The following is a 20,793-nucleotide window of genomic DNA, read 5'->3' on the forward strand; positions in this document are numbered from 1 at the left end:
TTGCATAGTTTTAAAATAGGAAATGGAGAGTTTTGTAGAAGTCAGACTCAAGAGGTTAACTACAGAAGGTTAGGGTGTGAAAAGGTAACTTTCAGGAACCAAATTTGCATCCACAAGACAACAGGAATGATGGGAAGTTTATTGTTGCTAGAGTCGTGTCCCTGGGCTGCTGAATCCCAAGCAGAGTACCCTAAGCCTCCCGATTCTAGCTGCGATTGCGTGTGAAAAACAACCAAACAAACTTTAAAAAGAAGGAAAGCCTGTCCTGTACAGAAAGTCTGAACAAACAAGTTTGTTGTTGATGGTCCAAGAAAGCCTGCCAGCTTGGGTTTACTTCCAACATTGGCCCAATCCCGTGTCCAGAGCTGTTGCTCTAGGTGACATCGTGGGCCAAGCTGAGTAGTGAGGTGACATTCCCCAAGTCACCTCTCTTATTTTCTTTGACTCTGCGTCATAGATACTGTCTTACCCAAGCACACATATGTCATATGTCTGTTTCCATAGTCACCTGGTGTCACCCAAAGGTCTGTGACAAAGCTAGAAGCTTCAGCCAGTGTAAATGACTTATGTTAGATGCACACCAAGCTCCATGTCAGAGTTTTGGGGGGAGAAGGGCATCACCAGACGTGTAAACAGCCCTGAGATGGATGCCCTTGAGCCTGTGAGGCTGGCTCTGTGTGTGATGATGAGCAAGGAATATTAGAAGTTAGCAGAAGTTCCCTTCTCTCAGCTAATGCCTATTAGTAGGGAGGTGTGTGTGTCAGTTGGAGGGTCTTTGTCGTTGAAGTTTCAAAGTTTTTGAATCCTGTGCTGTTGCCCCCCTGGGTTGTAGAAATAGTATTTTAGAACAAGAGAAAGGAAGACTATATAATAGCTGTTATTTATGGAGAACTGTGATAAGGACTTTACATGTATTGCGTCCTTAAACAAGAGAGAAGTGATTATTATTCCCATGTTCTAGATTAGGAAAATTGAGGCTCCCAGGAATTAAATGACTTCCTTACAGTCATCCTTCCTTACATCTAGTTGGTGTTTTTTGCTCACTATTATATTCCCAGTATTGAGGCAGCTGTCTAGTACATGATGGTGCTTAATAAATATTTGTTGAACTCATCAGGGAATAGCAATGGCTGAGGCTATATTTGAACCCATGTCTGCCTGCTGCTGAACTCTATGCATTTAAATAATACACTACTTTGTCCCACTTGCCAGGTGAAGCGAATAGTTGGGTAACTAGGAGAAGACTATTCACTGTCTGAGTTTCAGGCTGACTGTAGGGGTCTATAGTATTTCCCCATTCCTGCTGTAATCAGTTTCTGCAAACTTTGTGACTTAAAGCAATACAGATTTATTATGTTACAGTTCTAGAGGTCAGAAGTACAAAATGGGTTTTACTGCTGGCTAAAATGTAGGTAGGTTCCTGCCACTATGTAACAAGGATCCACTTTCCTTCAATTTCCAATAACATGTTGCTCATTTCCATCTGAGCCCTCCCTGGCAGCACCTTTAATGTCCATATTTCTACAACAGTCTGTTCATGACAAGTTAGGTATTCCCCAAGACAATATATGTTTTCTCTACCATACTCCTCACTTCTGAGTCCTCTCTGGCAGAGTCATTAATATCCATATTTCTACTAACAGTCTTTTCAAGGTAATCCAGGCAATTTCTTCATGCTCCTCAAAGCCCTCCAGTCTCTGCCCACTGCCCAATTCCAAAGCCACTTTTACATTTTTACTTATTTGTAACAGCAACACTCCACTTCCAGATACCAAAATCTGTATTAGTTTCTAGGGCTGCCATAATGAATGACCACGAACTGGGTGATTGAAAACAATACAAATTTATTACCTTATAGTTCTGGAAACCAGAAGTCCAAAATGGGTTTCTCTGGGTTAAAAATCAGCATGTTGGGGCTTCCCTGGTGGCACAGTGGTTAAGAATCCGCCTGCCAATGAGGGGGACACAGGTTCGAGCCCTGGTCCGGGAAGATCCCACATACCGCGCCCGTGTGCCACAACTACTGAGCCTGCGCTCTAGGGCCTGCGAGCCACAATTGCTGAGGCCCGCGTGCCTAGAGCCTGAGCTCTGCTACAAGAGAAGCCACCGCAGTGAGAAGCCTGCACACCACAACGAAGAGTAGCCCCCGCTCACTGCAACTAGAGAAAGCCCACGTGCAGTAACGAAGACCCACCCAAAAAGCAGCCAAAAAAAAAAAAAAAAATCAGTGTGTTGGAAGGGCTGCATTCCTTCTGGAGGCTCTAGGGGAGGACCTTTTTCCTTGTCTTCCAGCTCTCAGGCTGCCTTCATTTCTGGGCTTAGTGGCTCCTTGCTCCATCTTCAAAGCCAGCTACGTAGCATCTGCTAATCTCACTCTGACTCCCCTGCCTCCCTCTTTCCCTCGTAAGGACCCTTGCGATTACATTGGGCCCACCTAGATAATCCAGGATAATCACTCTAGCACAAGATCCTTAATTTAATCACATCTGCAAAGTCTTTTTTTACCATGTAACATAACATATTCACAGGTTTCAGGAGTTCCTAGGACCTGGGCATCTCTGGGGCACCATTATCCTGCCTACCTCAGAGTCATTTATGTGCAGGCAGCAGTGTCTGTGTGTGTCTGTGTGTAAATTTCAGTAGAGACGAAGGTAAAATAAGGTGCATATTAGGACCCTGAAGAGGGTGTAGTCAGTGTGGACTAGACTCTAAAAGCCTTTTAAAAGCTATTAATTGCCAGAAGTTTGCTGGAGACATATCCATCACCCGCTTTCTCTCCAGACCTTAGCTAATTAGGAATCGATGCATGGGGCCACCTGAGGAAATCAAAGTTCAGAATCAGGCTTATTGTTGGTAAAGAAGTTCTGGAGAATACCACAGGGCCTCTAGCAATGCAAGGGAAGAATACCACAGGGCCTCTAGCAATGCAAGGGAAGAAAATCAAGAATGGCAGACCTCTCCCTTAGTGAGGAAGGGGAACTGTCCTGGTTTGATTGGCTGAGCTAGAGCAGAGAAAGAGAATTAATTAGGTAAGAGGTATGTCATGAAAGAACAGTAACTGTTGATCCTAATTTGGCGCAGTCAGGAAACACAATCCAGGGAATTCCCTGGCAGTCCAGTGGTTAGGACTCCATGCTTCAAATGCAGGGGTGGGGGGCGGGTTTGATCCCTGGTCGCGGAACTAAGATCCCACATGCCGCGCGGCACAACCAAAAAATTAAATATTTTAAAATAAAATAAATAAATGAATAAAGGGCATGGTAGCTAGCAAAAAAGTCAGTCACTATTTCTAAATCTCACTTTTCCTCAGGGATGCCTCCTGTGTCAGGGGCAGGGTGGTGGTAGGCCAATTCTGTGGATACACATGCATTCAGGATTTGTTTGTTTGATTTTTAGGAGCATTTTGCCTAACAAACCTATTCTCACACTAGCTACCTCCTTGAGATCCTAACAGGCTAAGCACTTCCAAAGCCTGGAGCATCTCAGCACTCTCAGCAGCTCTGACTGGAGACTAAATCACCCTCTTGCCTCTGACAGTGACTAGCCATGAGACCCATGGAAGGTTCTCCTTGGAGGCCAGCATCCCCTAGAGGCTCCTTGTGTCACTAAGATGTCGATCCGACTGCTGTCCCTCAATCTGCAGCCAGTGGAGTTGTGTTTAGTCAATGATCAGTGTCATGTCAATTTCCCTTTGTTGGACCAAGTATAAATTGATTCTAAATACCTGTCTTGGGGAGATTTCTGTAGGGAAGATGAGCTTTTCAGTGTGCTGTCTCTAATTCTGGGCACTTAGAGATATAAATTAGTTTCCTTGGTCTTTTCACACTCAGGGTCACAACCTTGCCTCCAAGATACTAGCCTTCTTTTTTTTTTTTTTTTTTGTGGTTCGCGGGCCTCTCGCGCTGTTGTGGCCTCTCCCGTTGCAGAGCACAGGCTCTGGACGCGCAGGCTCAGCGGCCATGGCTCACGGGCCCAGCCGCTCCGCGGCATGTGGGATCTTCCTGGACTGGGGCATGAACCTGTGTCCCCTGCATCGGCAGGTGGACTCTCAACCACTGCGCCACCAGGGAAGCCCAGATACTAGCCTTCTAAATGGTTGTGATTTGAAGGGCACTAGGAAGATCATCACAAAACTCACCTAACAGGCAGGTCCCTAGAACTTTACCATTAACCACCACCACTAGAAGCATTCTCTTTTAAAATACCCCTTCATTCATTCATATCCTCTCTCTTCCTCCCTCCTTCCCTCTCCCTCTCTCTGTCTCTCTCACACGCACACACATACACACACACACACACACACACAAAGTATTAGACTATCCCGTCCAAGGGTGCTCTCCTTGGCTTGCCTTCAGTGTAGAATTTGGTTGGAGCTTCCTATAGTCATTAAACAAACATTTGTTAAGTACCTACTTACAGCCAGTCTTTGTTCTAGGTGATGCGAATACGATACTAAATATAACACAGTCCTGTCCTCATCATCTAGTGGGGGAGACAGAAATGTAAAGAAATAAGGTGGGACTATTACAGTGTCAGGACCGTAATAGTGCCATGTATAGGCAGGTCCAATAAGGAAGCTTGTCGGTCCAGAATGGGACCCAGAGTCTATCTATGTTGTAATCCATGCAAACCCCATGTAAATATGGTCAGCTGGATCATCTTTCCTGATAAGGACCTCTTTAATTGTTTTCACAGGGCTCAAACCCTCCCTCAGCAACCATGAATGTTAGATATTGTGGGAGCCCAGAAGATGGAATTGGGAATTTAGGGGACCAGATCAAAGAGTATGTGGCATTCAATACTGGGTATTGAAGGATGGTACATAGAATGCGGGAAGAAAGAGAGTTCCAGACAAAGGGAACAATACATGCGCGTGTGTGAGCCTTAAACCCAGAAGGCATATTCTGGGTGAACAGAATGAGTGCATTTGATGGGCGGGGTAAGGTGGAGGACTGTTGGGAAATGAGATCAGAAAGCTGGACTGGTGTCAGATTTTGTTGGGCTTTAACAATCCTGCTAAAGAATTAGAACTTTCATTCAGTTGCTGGCAGTGGAGAGCCACCAGGTTTGTTTGTTTGTTTTTAAGAAAGGAGCCTCTATTGAGCCTCCTTAGCTCTACTGAATCTGCAAAAATCATCCTGTAATGTGTCAAGACAAATTCATAAGCTATCAACCTAGTGTTTTCCTCCACCTAAATCAGGGATTAGAAATGTTGAGTGTCTAGAAATGTGGGACCAAGAGGGTGATGAATGCAGCATTTTTGTAAAAAGGCGTGGCCTTGGAGATGTTCTTAGGTAACTCTGCTGGACTTGGTTTGATCGTGTCCAAGAAAATGTGGAGCGTGAAGGGAAGACTTGTTTAAACTTTGCCTGTGTTAGCTTTTTAAGGGAGGTAGCATGGCATTGCACAGTGCCTGAGCTCCCTGTGGTACAGCTTCATCACTGTGCCTCAGATTTATTAATGTGTATAAAAGGAAAGACCGAAGGCTGCTGTAAGGATTAAGTGAGATGATGCCTGTGAAATGCTTGGCACAATGCTTAGCTCACGTTACTATTTTCTCAGTTTAATACACCTGGCACTTAGCACAACACCTGGCACACAGTATATAGGATTCACAACGTCTTTGCTAGATGAAATGGAATGGTCTTAGGGTGCACAGAGTCGTAGGGTGGTGGTGGTGGAAAGGGTTCTCCCCGACGACACTCGTTCTCCTGCCCTCCTCCCTGCAGTATTCTGACAGCACCTCCGTTTTACACCCTCAGTGCAGAGATATCACGGTTTGTCTAGAAATGGTTGCTCAAGGCTGCAAAGGGGCACAGCAACGGAGAGCCTGGGATTGCTGCTAAATCTTAAGAAGAGCAGATTGTGACAAAGTACGGGGTTGGGGGGAAGACAGAGAAGAGAAAATGTGAAAACCTAACGAAAACCAGACGCAGTGCTCTCACTGAGTGACATGGTGTTGCCTCACCCAGTTTCACGTGGGACAGGCAGGGTGAGACCACTGTGAAGAGTCACTGTCAGGTTGCAGTACTGAAGGAGGAGCCCGGCGGTGGGCTCTGGGGTCCAGGCAAGGCTGCTGCATGGGGCCTGGCACTTGGAAAATGCCCTGTTTGGTTTAATACTATGCTCTCACCGCCTTGAAGTTCTTAATCATTTTTTACAAGGGGCCCCCCATTTTCATTTTGTAGTGGACCCTGCAAATTACATAGCTGGTCCTGGGTGCAGGCTACCTGGGGCAGTGACATTTTGCCTCAGCTAGTTTTTGAGCTAGTTTTTTGTTGTTGTTGTTGTTGTGGTATGCGTGCCTCTCACTGTTGTGGCCTCTCCCGTTGTGGAGCACAGGCTCCGGACGCGCGGGCTCGGCGGCCATGGCTCACGGACCCAGCCGCTCCGCGGCATGTGGGATCCTCCCGGACCGGGGCACGAACCCGTGTCCCTTGCATCGGCAGGCGGACTCTCAACAACTGCGCCACCAGGGAAGCCCATAATTAATTAATTTAAAAAATGGGTAGCACCTTACTCCCTTACTTCAGTCATCCACTACCAAGAGCTTAGTGTGTATCCCCCAGATTTTTTGTACTGTAAAGTTTAAAGTACTGTATTATAAAATAATACGCAGTTACATTGTTGATGTAAATATTAAACAGTACAGCATCATTTATGTGAAAATATTCAAGTTTTCCTCCGTTCCACTCCCCTTTAGTGAGGCAACCACCATTAACAGTTTTGTCTGTATGCTTCAAATATATTTTTTAATTAATAAACTTTATTTCTTTAGAGCAGTTTTCGGTTCATAGCAAAATTGAGTGGAAAGTACAGAGAGTTCCCGTAAGCTCCTGTCCTCACACCTGCCCAGGCTCCACCACTATTGTTAACCAGCACCAGAGCGTGCATTTGTTACAGTTGATGAATCTATGCTGACACATCACTGTCACCCAGAGTCCAGAGTTTACACCAGGGTTCACTCTTCCAAATATTTTTCAAATTAATTTTTAATTATGTAATTGATGTATGAATGTTTTTTCTATGTCTATTAAAAATATGTAGGCTTTCAAAAAGCAAAATGGGATAATATCATGCATATTAGTATATAGCTTGTTTTTATTTTTTAACAAATACCTTTCCAAGTCACTACATATAGACCTGCCTCATTCTTCTTTAATAAGGGCATACAGTGTTGTATGTCTATATTATGTTATTTATCCAGTTTCCCATTGGTATATATGGTTTTTAAAAAATATTTGTTTGGCTGCATCAGGCCTTAGTTGTGGCGCGCAGGCTCTTCCTTGTGGCACGCGGGCCTCTCTCTAGTTGAGAGGCGGCACACGGTCTCAGTAGTTGCGGTGTGCGGGCTCTCTAATTGTGACAGGCAGGTTTAGTTTCCCCGCGGCATGTGGGATCTTCGTTCCCTGACCAGAGATCGACCCCACGTTCCCTGCATTGGAAGGCAGATTCTTAACAACTGGACCACCAGGGAAGTCCCTATTCGTTTTTTAAACAACTTACACATTCTTTTTTCTTTATTATTTAAATATTTATTTATTTATTTAGGCTGTGCCTGGTCTTTGTTGCGGCACGCGGGATCTTGAGTTGCGGCATGAGGAATCTCTTAGTTGCGGCGTGCATGCGAGACCTAGTTCCCCAACCAGGGATTGATCCCGGGCCCTCTGCATTGGGAGCACGGAGTCTTACCCACTGGACCACCAGGAAGTCCCCGCATTCTTATACATATATATTTTGCACTCCTAGTATTATATAGAATAAATTTTCAGAAGTGGGATTATTGGTTATAGGGTATGAACATATCAGATTGGCGCTCTCTTATCTGGGGTTGACTGCACTTGTTATACACTCCCTCTAACCCCCACCTCTCTGTCACTTAAACTCAGTGACACCATCTTCAAGGGACTTAGCCCTCAGGGTTGAGAATACTGGAGCATCGAAAGGAGAGAATTTACTTGTGAATAATAACAGTAATAGCTCACCTGCATTGAGCACTTAAACCATGTTTTGTGCACTCAAGCCAAGTATTGTTCTAAACACTTTACATGTATTAACTCCTTTAATCTGTATAACCACCCACAGAGATAAGTCTATTCTTATACCCATTTTAATGCTTAGGAAACTGAGACACCTAGGGTTAAGTAAGGTCACACATCTGTCTAGTAAATGTTGGGGCCAGGATCTGAAGCAAGGCTCTTGTGCTCTTAACCTCTGCACACACTCTCTAGAGAGTTTAATGCCATAAAGTTGTCAGAGTTTCTCTACCTTGTTTATTCCTTAAAACAATATTGTATTTATTCATTTACTTGTCTTTTTCTACACTGTAACTCTTTGAGGGCAGGGTACCTGTCCAAGTATTCTTCATAACCCTATACCCTAATTCCTAGCACCATGTCTGATTTATTGTACATAATAAATAAATTTAGTTGAATGGATAACAAAGCACCTAATTCCTAGCACCATTCCTAATTTATTGTACATAATAAATAAATTTAGTTGAATGAATAACAATGCCTCTGGGAGGTAGCTACTATATCCATTTTACAGATTAAGAAACTACAAGTCACTGTCACCCAAACAATGCAGTAGAAAAGACTAGTAAGTGGAATCGTGGAGCGGCAATTTGAACCCATGGCTTTTGATACCTAATCCAGGGTGCTGTCCACCTTGCCTGAGCTGCCTCCTTCCTGCGTGTTTCTGAGGGCTCTGGAGCATAGCTCCCTACCTAGCAACTGTTTCTAAGCTGGAAGACTCACAGCTAGCCAGTTTTAATGATCCCTGGGAGGGGCAGAGCCTGATGGGAGGAGGGCCCCTGGAAAATAGTTTCTGGAAGCACTGCAACCAGGAATCAGTTGTTAGAGGAGTCAGGTTCCTTAGAGGACTACCGCGTAGTAATAATACGTATCCTCTATGTCGGCTTCTGCATGCCACATGTTATTCTGTGCGATTTATGAGCTTTGTCTCTTTTTAATGATCGCAGTCCCATTAGATGGATATTGTTATCTTTGTTTTACATGTGAAAGAATACTGAGAGGCCGAGTGACTTGCTCAAGGTTACACAACAAATAAGTGCTAAGGCTGAGATCCAACTCAAAATGTGTGACCCCCAAACGTTCATTTTAAGCATTCTGCTACCCCAGCTTATAACAGCAGCTGGGGCAGGGGACATTGTAAGAAGAAATTGCCCTCCCAAGACCCTGGAGGACTTCAGTGACGAGTAGGTAGAGAAATAAGGTAGAGAAAATAAGGTAGAGAAAACCATGCAGCCTGAGCCCTCCTAGGTGACGGGGTCACAGAAAGAAGAAATGTTACTTTATTTTGTTTTTTTAGCTGGCTGTGGGAGCTAGGAAGATTTGAGACCAGCCATTCCAATTTTTGAATCTGGGTTCTCAGCACGTGGTGTCTTTATAGTCAACCTAGAAATGGCAGAGTTATTTTGGGCACAAAGCAAGAGCTGTGGCTTTAAAAATATGCCACTGTATTTATCTCTTCCGCTCCAAGATTACTGAAAATTAGCCCAGCTGTGGCCTGAGGCACCAAACAGCCACACAGTCTTCTTCCAGCTCACTCAGCCCACCCTAAGCGGGTGAAACACCCAGAAGTGGCAGCCTCTGGGGAGTGGCTATCGGATTAGTTCCCCATCACCAAGCCTACCTTCTGATCACACACACATACCATCCCTTCCCAGCTACTGTAGGGATCAGGATGCTAGGCCTGTGAATCAGCTCAGCTCTGTCTTCTCCCCCATCCCCAAGGCTTCAATAGAAGTAAAAAAAAAGTCATAATTCTAATATTGAGCTGAGGAGTCAGTACAAGAATAATTTTTCAGCTGTATTACCAAATCACTGTTTGATTCAGGGCAGACAATCTTGCGGTAATTTAAGCCTTCACTTTCCTTATCTATAAAATGGAAATCTTAAAAATATATATTTTTTATAATATATATATATATAAATATATGTATATGCAAAGTGCTTAATAAAGTGCCTAAGAGAGTACCTGGCCCATAATAAGCAATCGATTGATATTCCTTAAACTAGTGAATCTCTGCTACTCTGATCTTACTAACAGGGAAAATGTGGTGAGCTTTTACTTTATGTTAGGCACTGTGTTATATGCTCTCTAAGGATAATTACATTTAATCCTGTAACAACCCGATGAGGTGGATGGTATTATTCCTTTACACATGAAAACTGAGGCCCAGAGATAATTATTTGCTAAACATCACGTAATTTACATGATGTAGCCAGATTTAAGCCTAGTATTCTGATTATAGGGCCTAAAGTCTTAAAGAGAACAGGGAGTATATTTTTACATTCCCCTGTTTCCATGGAAAATTCTTTCCACTGTCAACTGAAGGACTAAGAAGCAGTGGGGAAATGCCCAGGTGGTTTTAGCTTTCTTCCCCTGTCTCTGATCCTGGACAGGATTTGGGTTTGCAGCCATCATTCTCCTGTGTTTTGTGGGCTGTAATTACTCAGATTTACTTTGCCCAGTTCATAAAGGATCGAGTGAGGGAGAGGAGGCGGAGCTTGTCCAAGCAGTCCACAAACCATACAGATGGTGGGATAGGGGGTGGGGAGGGAGCGAGATATGTTTTACATCCTGGTCTTTCAGTGGGTTTGATGGCAGATGCTTTTTGCGTTTTGGTCTGAGCGTGTATAATTCTACAATCTGCCAAGTTCTGGTAGAGAAAGAGAGGGAGAGACAGAGAGAGAAAGACACACACACACACAGAAGAAATGGTTGCTCAAAGCCACAGAAGGCTCAAATGAAATTGGAGCTGCTTGAAGGGCCGCAGTGGCTGGCGGGGTGGGAAAGGAGTCCAGGAGAAGCGAGGTGTCCCTGTGCAGAAAGCCTGGGTGTTCACTTGCAAGCCCAGAATCTGCACAGCCTTCCGTGCCCTGACCCTTCCCTGCGTGGCCAGAGGCAGCAGCAGAAGCAGCAGCCCGCGCCGGAGAACAAGCAGTCCAGGGGAGCTGTCTGGTGGGGCCGGAAACGGCTGTAATCATTTAATAGCCTTTGCTGGCTGCACGAACCTAGCGGAGTGGGCGGTAGGCAGGCTCCAGAGTGCTGTCTGGCAAGATGGTCCCCCGCTTTAATCAAAATGATGGGTTTTCTGGAAGCTCTTTATTAACCTCAGCACCAGAATCCCAGAGATGGTAACAAAGGGATGAATGGGGAGCGAAGGGGAGGGCTGCAACCTGCCGGCTGGGCTGCGATTTTCCAGAGCTGAGCACTCACTCCCGCAGCCCCACCCCTCCCCCCACCTCCACACTTCTTTCTATTGATTCTTTCTTAGAGGCTCCTGCCTGCATCGCCGTCTCCCAAATGATGACTAAACAGATGTAGCCAGAGCCATAGCTATATTTGTATAATGCTTCAGGGTTTTCAAAGGGCCTTCATATACAGCTCAGGATGTGGGTCTCGTTCGTAACTGGAGTGAGACTACCTAGATATGAGTCCCAGACTCCACCAGTTAGTAACCCTGTGACGATCGGTCCTCAGTCTCTTTATTTATAAAACCAACATATCTATAAAGCAGACATGGATATTGGCAATATCTACTTCCTATGGTTCTTGTGAGGAGTAAAAATTATATAGCATATGCAGATCTGCTTAGCCCAGTGCCTAGCACATAGGAAGGCAGAGTAAATGTTAACTAATTCATAACCCTGATGAAGGCAGGAAGGTGATCACCTCCATTTTATGCCTGAGGCAACTGAGGCTCAGAGTCGTTTATGTAAATTGCCCAGGACTATGTACCATTAAGTGATAGAACCAGGGCAAGCCCTCAAGTTCAGAAGAGCAAAGCGAGAGGAGGAGAGGAAAAGAAGATTAAAAATCCTCCAACATTCTCCAGCCTTGCCCCTCTAAAAACTTTCCTGAAAGTACTATTCTTGGTCAAAATGACCGTGGGTGGTTTCGTTAGGGGAAGTCTGTGTAAATCAGATAAACCTCTCCTGGCCTTAGCTGATTGTCAGGAGCAGATTAGAATAGGGGTTGGGGGTAGGTTTACAAGTCTGGCATTTACTTCACAATCTTCAGGACCTTCCCTGGCATCTGCACTGGCAAAGCCTCCAGCTCAATTGTTTCCAGTCACTGAGGCTAAACTCCAACCAGAGTTCGTTTAGAATGAAAGAAGAAAGTAGGGAATGTTGCCCAAAAGACCCTGGGCAGTGTCTAAGGGAAGTGCCTAAAGTGGGTTATTGGATTAGCTGAAGTGGTCAGCTACCCCCATAGGGCAGTTTTTAAAGCTGGAGATCTGTATGCCTTTGTAAAACAAAAAGTGTATGTTGTTCATATTTTTACATGTATACCTACTGTGGAGAAATCAGCCAATTAAAAAAAAAAGGCAAAACCTTTTACTATAATTATGATCATACTCTATTAAACTTTCAAATTCCATTGGGTTGTAGTCTGAATGTCAGGGAAGGGCTGATCCTCCGCCGCTTGATGTCTCTCAGAAGTCTTCTTTCCAGGCTGTAATAGATCCATTCGTTTGGGTCATGGCTGCATCTCAGTCTTGTCTTTGTGAGCCAGTGAGCTGGGTCCCTGGGAGCAGAGGGGAGGGGACCTGTGGGAGGTCCCAGGAGCGGGAGAGGGAGACAGCACTGAAAGAAGAAACATTCCCTTGACTGACCTGAGACTGGCCCTGGGCTGGGGTTAGGGGTAGAAAAGGTGCATCTTCCTTTCTCATCTTTTCCTCATCTTCCTTTTTCATCTTTCTCATGAGATACTCTCATCAAGGAGTATCTCCTTGATTCTGCCCCAAAGTCACAGCATTTTATAAGCGAAGCTGGCCAAGGGCTTCAGTGCTCTTGGCCAAAAGGGACTCAGATTTAGGAGGTCAGTAAATGTTGTTTGTCACAGCCTTAAGATATTATTTCACCTGAATGAACCCTCAGAGATGTTCGCACACACATCAGCCAGAACAGGTTGGGTACAAGGATCTGGGACGCACTGGGGAAACCAGATCTTGTTCTGCTCTGCGGAAGCTGAATATGAGGAGGATGCACCTGAATTCTTCTTGGAGTGGAGGCTGAATCAGACCCAACCTAGACTCCCAGCCAAGGCCGAGGGAGCTCAGTGACATGTAAAAGAACTCATCAACTCTTAGGGATCCTGCTGTGAGAGGCTCCCTCCGCCCATAGGCACGGCCATTAACGTCCTTTAACTCTGCAAGATAAAAATATCTCTGAATTCTGCATCTCCAGATGACAGTCCTAAAGGCCTCATACAGAGTCCTGGCTGTGGTCAGAAAATTTTCCATCCTGGACTCTGTGAGAGCAACTAAAGGACTACAGAGTGGTGTTGAAACCCAGTTCTCCTAGACGCCAAGTCAGAGGCTTTTAATTGCATTTCTCACTTTTGTCTCAGTCTCTCAGGGGCAGGGCCTGTATTTGACAGGTCAACAGGCAGATTCTGGCTGAGGTCAACTGCAGATTTGATTATCTTAGACGAATCAAAGAAATCAGTCTCAGAGAAAAAATATCTATAGCCCTATGTCCAAAGAGCTATAGTGTCAGCTCTGCCAGGGGAAGCATGGTGTAGCAAAGGGGTTTATGAGAGAAAAGAAACTCTCTTACTCCCTTTCCCTACAGTCTGCTGGTATTTGGACTAAATTTGCAATATCCTTACCCTGCCGTCCTAGCCCTGAGAGCTGCGCCATGTATAGTTGCCCATGTGTGATTCCATTTGTTGAGCTCTTTCATTGTGCTGGAGTCAGTCTCAGCACTTCACATGCATTTCCTGGTTGTCTTTAGGGACTCCAAAGTGCGGCAATGGAAACTTATTTGATCTGCTAAGGAGTGGGCACCACTTCCGTTTCTCACATCAGTCCTTTCATTCATCCATCCAGCAAGTATTTATCAAACACCTGTTATGGGCCAGAAATTGTGCTAGACACTGGCTACACATTGGTGAATAAAACAGTTATATTTTCTTACAGAATAGATTACTAAAAAGAACGTGCTGTATAGCACAGGGAACGTACTCAATACTCTGGCGTATATGGGAAAAGAATCCAAAAAAAAATGAGTGGATATATGTGTATGTATAACTGATTCACTTTGCCGTACACCTGAAACACAACACTGTAAATCAACTGTACTCCAGTAAAAAATTTTTTAAACATTCAAAAATAAATACATATTTTCTGCTTCTCTGGACCTTACAGTGATAGAGATAGAGGTGAAGGGGGTGCTGCTTGGCTAGGATGGTCATAGAATACCTCTCTGAAGAGGTTTCAATTAAGCACAGACTTGAAGAATGAGGAGTCATGCTAAGCATGGAGGGGAGACCATTCTAGGCAAAAAGAAGCCGTATGTGTACAGATTTTGAGGCAAAAACAATCCCAAGGGGTGTTGAGGAATTGAAAGAAAACCTGTGTGGCTGGAGGATAGTGGTAAGAGAGACACTTGTAGGTGAAATTGGAGAATAAAAGATAACAGGCTGTTGAAGGGCTTTGTATACCATGTTAAGGAGTTTGATTTTTTTTTTTCCTCTCAAGGCAATAGAAAACCTTCAAATAATTTTAAGCAAGGGGAGTGATATAAAATAATTTCTATTTTTTAAAGGATTTTTACTGTGTGCATGTTATACTTCAGTATTTTAAAAACGGAGAAAGACTTTAAGGAATAAAGATGACTCTGGCTATGTGTGGAAGGTTAGAGAGAGGCAAAAGTAGAAGCAGGCTGAACAAGGAAGGAGGCTATTGTTGTAATTCACATACAAGATAATTGTGTCCTGAAAAAAGGTAGCAGCAGTGAAAATGGGGAGAAGAGGACAAAGTCTAGATATGTTTAGGAGGCTGAAATGACAGGTGTTGGTATATTATAAATGAAGAACAGAGAAAAATGAATAATGGCTCTGAAGCTTCTGCCTTGAGCATTGGAGTGAATGGCATATCATCGATTGAGATGAGAGATTTAGAAGGGAATAGAGGAGAGGAATCATGAGTTTGATTTCAGATTCCTTCAGTTTGAGTTGCCCATGAGACTGCCAAGAGGAGATACCAGATAGGCAGTTGGATACATGAGATTGGAGAGACCTATGGGCTTTAAGTATACATTTGTATCTCATCAGCATATTTAGATGGTATGTTTACCCATGGACAGGCTGAGATTCCAAAAGGAGACAGTGAAGAAAAAGAAGAAGAAAAGGTCTAGGGCCAAACCCAAGGAAGCTGCAATACATAGGTAAAGAGGATCCTGCGAGGAAACTGACAAAGAACAGCCAGAGAGAGTGGTCAGGAGAATGGTTTGATATGGAACTCATAAAAAAATAAGTGTTTCAAGAAGGGGATTATTAATGCTGCTGAGAAGTTCAATAAGATGAAGACTAAAATGTGACCACTGGCTTTGGAAGTAATATAATCAGTGAGCTTGCCATGAACAATGTTAGAAAAGTAGTGCTCAAGGATACCAAATTAGAGGAGATTGAGAAGTGGTGGAAGGTAAGGAGATGGAAGTAGCAAATGTAGAGAATCCCAAACTACAATCAGACGTAAACTGTTTATCTGGCAGAACTTTCCATGGCTCCACCGAACACTGCTGTGATGCCAAAAGGGTTCAACGTCATGGCCACTGGGATCACTTCGCTCAGACAGACCATTACTCTTCTTCTCTAGCTCTGACCTCTACTCTTCTAGAAGTCATTGGTATACTTTATGGTGTGTCTTCCAACTAGACTCTTGGGAAAGTCTTGCACTGGAAACCCCTATGGATGCATAATCATTTTCTCAGGTCTCAGCGTAAATTTCACCTCTCTTGGAATCTCAATTGACTTTCTCAAGTGTAGTTAATAATTTTTGCCTCTCGGTCCTATAATACTTTACATGTACCTATATATATCTTATCTTTTATTTTTAATTGAGATATAATTGACACATAATAGTTCCAGGTGTACAACATGATTTACTATTTGTATACATAGTAAAATTATCACAATAAGACTAGCTAACATCTCTCACTATATATAGTTACAAACAAATTTTTTATTATGATGAGAACTTTTAAGATCTATTCTCTTAGCAGCTTTCAAATATGCAATACAGTATTATTAACTGTAGTTACTGTACTGTACATTACATCCCATGACTTATTTATTTTATAACTGTAAGTCTGTACCTTTTGGCACCCTTCACTACCACCACCACCATCTAGCAACCACCAATCTGTTTTCTGTATCTATAAGCTTGTTTTTTTGTTTGTTTTTTTAGATTCCACATATAAGTGAGATCATGTGGTATTTGTCTTTCTTGGTGTTATTTTGTCAAATATTTAAATATTGACTTATTTCACTTAGCATAATGCCCTTGAGGTCCACTCATGTTGTCACAAATGGCAAGATGTCTTTCTTTTTTATGGCTGAATTATATATATATATAAAATTCAGCTGTGTGTGTGTGTGTGTGTGTGTGTGTGTGTGTGTGTATCACATTTTCTTTATCCATTCATCCATCGATGAACACTTAAATTGCTTCCATATCTTTGCTATTGTAAATAATGCTGCAGTGAACATGGGGGTACATATATCTTTTCAAGATAGTGTTTTTGCTTTCTTTAGATACATACCCAGAAGTGGAATTGCTGGATCATATGCTAGCTCTATTTTTAATATTTTGAGGAACCTCCATACTCTTTTCCATAGTGGCTACACCAATTTACATTCCCACCAACAGTGGACAAGGGATCCCTTTTCTCCATACCCTCACCAACACTTTCTATTTCTAGTTTTTTTTTTTTTTTTTTTTTTTTTTTTTTACGTTATGCGGGCCTCTCACTGTTGTGGCCTCTCCCGTTGCGGAGCACAGGATCCGGACGCGCAGGCTCAGCGGCCATGGCTCACGGACCCAGCCACTCCGCAGCATGTGGGATCTTCCCAGACCGGGGCACGAACCCGTATCCCCTGCATCAGTAGGCGGACTCTCAACCACTGCGCCACCAGGGAAGCCCTATTTCTAGTTTTTTTGATAACAGCCATTCTAACAGGTGTGAGGTGATAGCTCATTGTGGGTTTGATTTGTATTTCTCTGATGATTAGTGACATTGAGCACCTTTTCACATACCTGTTGGCCATCTGTATGTCTTCTTTGGAAAAATGTCTATTCAGATCTTCTTTCCATTTTTCAATCAGATTGTTTGGAGTTTTTTAATATTGAATTCTATGACTTCTTTATATATTTTGGATACTAACCCCTTATAAGATATAGGATTTGAAAATATTTTCTCCCATTCTGTAGGTTGCCTTTTCATTTCGTTGGTTTCCTTCTTTTTGCAGCAGCTTTTTAGTTTGATGTAGTATCATTTGTTTATTTTTGCTTTTGTTATCAGATTCAAAAAAATCTTTGCTAAGACTGATGGTAAAGAGCTTACTGCTTATGATCTCTTCTAGGAGTTCTGTGGTTTCAGGTCTTATGTTCAAGTTTGTAACCCATTTTGAGTTAGTTTTTGTGTATGGTGTAAGATAGAGGCCCAGTTTCATTCTCTTATATGTGGCTGTCCATTTCTTCTAACATCATTTATTGAAGACACTGTCCTTTTCCCATTGTATGTTCTTGGCTTGTTTGCCATAAATTAACTGACCATTTTTGCATGAGTTTATTTTTGGGCTCTGTATTCTCTTCCATGATTTGTGTGTCTTTTTATGCCATACTGTTTTGATTACTATAGCTTTGTAATATATTTTAGAAGCTTGGTGCCTCCACCTTTGTTCTTCTTTCTCAAGAATTCTTTGGCTGGGGCTTCTCTGGTGGTCCAATGGTTAAGACTCCATGCTTCCACTGCAGAGGGCACGGGTTTGATCCCTGGTAGGGTAATTAAGATCCCACATGCCATGTGGCATGCATGCATGCATGCATAAATAAATAAATCTAAAAAATAAAATTAAAAAACGCTTTGGCTACTGGGTTCTTTTGTGGTTCCATACAAATTTTAGTATTGTTTGTTCTATTTCTGTGAAAAATGCCATTGGAATTTTGATAAGGATTGCATTGGATCTATAGATTGCTTTGGGTAGTATGGGCATTTTAACAATATTAATTCTTCCAATCCATGAGCATGGAATATCTTTCCATTTGTTTCTATCTCCTTCAATTTCTTTCATAAATGTCGTAAAGTTTCCAGTGTACGGGTCTTTCGTCTTCTTGGTTAAATTTATTCCTAGGTACTTTATCGCATATTCTGCTTTAATCCAGTACATTTCCTGCCCCACTCCCAGGCAGGGTAATCACAACCAGATATTCTTTAGAAAATTCTTCACAAAGAACCAAAAATATGTTACTAGAAACCTAGATTTCTGGACCCTCTGGTGAAAAAAATTGTTTCCAAACATTGGCCTTGCCCTAGGCTTGAAGAAATAAGTCACGATTTCATGGGGGCCATGACCATCTGTGCAGCCTCTCCTGTGTTCAGGCTCCTGGTGTGGCATATGGAAAGCATATGTTGACTCTGTGACTGACTTGTGATGGTTTGTCTTGCAGAACCAGAGGCAGGAGAGGTGTCCCCTCCAGTCGGTGCTGGTGTCAACAGCAACAGCTGGACCTTTAAATACGGACCAGGCAACCCCAAACAATCTGGTCCCGGTGAGTTGCCAGACAAATTCATTATCCCAGGATCTCCTGCAATCATCTCCATCCGGCAGGAGCCTACTAACAGCCAAATTGACAAAAGTGACTTCATAACCTTCGGCAAAAAGGAGGAGACCAAGAAAAAGAAGAAAAAGAAGAAGGGTAACAAGACCCAGGAGAAAAAAGAGAAAGGGAACAGCACGACTGACAACAGTGACCAGTGAGGTCATCTAATGGAAACAAGCCACTTAGCCAGTTTTTGTAATAATGGCAAATCTCTCCCATGTAGCAACTCCCTACTCCTTTTTCCTATCCACATGAGCCCTTTCTTATAGACCTCAGAAATCTGCAGAAAGTTCCCTATGTCTGTCTAGATCACATTTAACAAGTTTTGTCTTAAAAGCTTTACTAAGTCTGGTGTTAACTCTCTCTCTCCACTCTGGCTTGTTTTCAGAACCTAAAAAGCAGACCCAAGTCTCCTTTCTCCTCCGCCACAAAGGAGAGGCTTCCCAGCCCCGCCAGTGAGAGGTTGGACTCTCTGCCCTGTGCTCCGGGGATCCTGTCTTGATGACACTTTCAGGGCAGGCTGAAAGGTTTTGAGATTGAGCAGCTTGAGTGTCTGTGGCCACTGGGTATGTGTGGCCACCGGGGAATATGTTGGCTGGGATGGGCCAGATTAGACTAGGAGGGCTGGGAAACAAAGGCAAATCAACAATGGGAAATGTGAAACGAAAAGGTACCAGACTTTCTAAATCTTACAGCTGAAGAGGCAGTGGCCACCCTCTAGCAGACAAAACTCCCCCCATTGACAAGGCTTTAGGAATCCCTAAGTCTCTTGGCTGTGGTGTCATTATACCTAAAACCTGCATTTTACCTACAAGCCAATAGTTCAGTGTTTAACAGGGGGCCAACCAGGGCAACAGAAGCAGATCTGATGTGTTTCCTGCATATGTCCTTGTGCTCACTTTATTAAAAATTCTTTTGCACACAATGTTATGAAAAGGTCAGATTCTTTTCCGACAACACATATGCAAAAGCAAAAGAAAACCCCAGCACCTCACTTTATGCTGTTTGTTGATAGATTTATTTAAAAAAGAGAAAATCTATAACTATAAATCTTTAAAGAGAAATATGATGAATTCAATTCCCCTAAACTATCCTCGAAAGAGAATTCAGCCTACAGCCATTTAAATGGTCATTGCTGCTACAGAAGTGCTTTAAGAGAATTGCCTGAAACATCTGTATTATACCGGCCACCTGCCAATCACAGCTTTACTCTTTCAGGTCACTCTGGGGCTGCCTCTTGCATGTATTAATTACTAAATAAAAGGATCTTTCGCTCTCTGTTTTCTAAGAAACAATTATGTGCACTTTGAATACACAACCTTCTCTAACCAACTGTATCAAGACCCAGAAATTGAAGAAAAATGTTGTTTTCTCATACATACAGTGAGCAGACTTTCCAATCTTCTAATTCTGTGATTTGTCTTGGTGTGATCGCCAACACCTTCTCTTTGGTTTAGTTTTCCTTTTCTATAACACTCTGAATTGCTAATCTTGCTAACACCTATGATGTTACCTGAGCTCAATCTCCCATATGTATGCTGTATGCTATTATAAGACTCCTGATATATATTTACTCTGTGCTTGTGTATGTGAATGTTACTGCAACTATTACCTAGAGTGAACTTTAAGCTTTATTGTTGAATGTAATTCCATTATATTTCCTTTTGTACACCTGTGAAAAAGTGCAGTAGAGTTTTTTTAACCATTGTTAATCAACTTTTATGTATGAAAGACACAGTAAAATTTCTTTCTTAAATCAAGATACTGGTGATTCAAGGAATTTTATTTATGGTCAGCCAAGAGCTGTCTCTTGCCAAGACTCTTGCTGGCAAGGGAATGGTTAAAGCTGTTTTTCTCTAGTAACAGTTCTGGAATGCATACTGAAGATATTTCCTGAGGGTGTGCAAGCACAAAATTTACCAATCTGACCTCTTTGAAGTTACAGAATACTTTGAAATTCTAACAATATCTGGAATATCAGCTCATAGAGAATAATAAAATTTACTGTCACCTTAAATAAGAAATTTTAATTTGTTAAAATGTACAATTTAGAAGTTTGATTAATTATATTATCTTTTAAAAGTTAACATAAAAGAGGTAGGAGTCTGTTATTAAAAGCATTAAATCTCAAAAAAAACTCAAACCTGTTTTGT

The 20,793-nt window shown here is 42.7% G+C and overlaps 1 protein-coding gene across 12 annotated transcripts in view; it reads left to right on the forward strand.

Annotated features, from left to right (window-relative positions):
• Window positions 1–20,400, forward strand: part of LOC137221762 (protocadherin alpha-C2) — a 172,225-nt gene extending 151,825 nt beyond the window's left edge. For 11 of the 12 annotated variants that reach the window (XM_067731971.1, XM_067731970.1, XM_067731966.1 and 8 more), the window contains exon 4: window positions 18,488–20,400. In XM_067731971.1, coding sequence (XP_067588072.1) covers window positions 18,488–18,798 — 311 coding nt within the window. In that variant the 3' untranslated portion in view covers window positions 18,799–20,400. The remainder of the gene's footprint in view (window positions 1–18,487) is intronic. The other variant, XM_067731964.1, reaches the window with a different exon arrangement.
• The last annotated feature ends 393 nt before the right edge of the window (window positions 20,401–20,793 follow it).

Source organism: Pseudorca crassidens, chromosome 3, assembly GCF_039906515.1.
Source record: "Pseudorca crassidens isolate mPseCra1 chromosome 3, mPseCra1.hap1, whole genome shotgun sequence".
Classification (NCBI taxonomy): Eukaryota; Metazoa; Chordata; class Mammalia; order Artiodactyla; family Delphinidae; genus Pseudorca; species Pseudorca crassidens.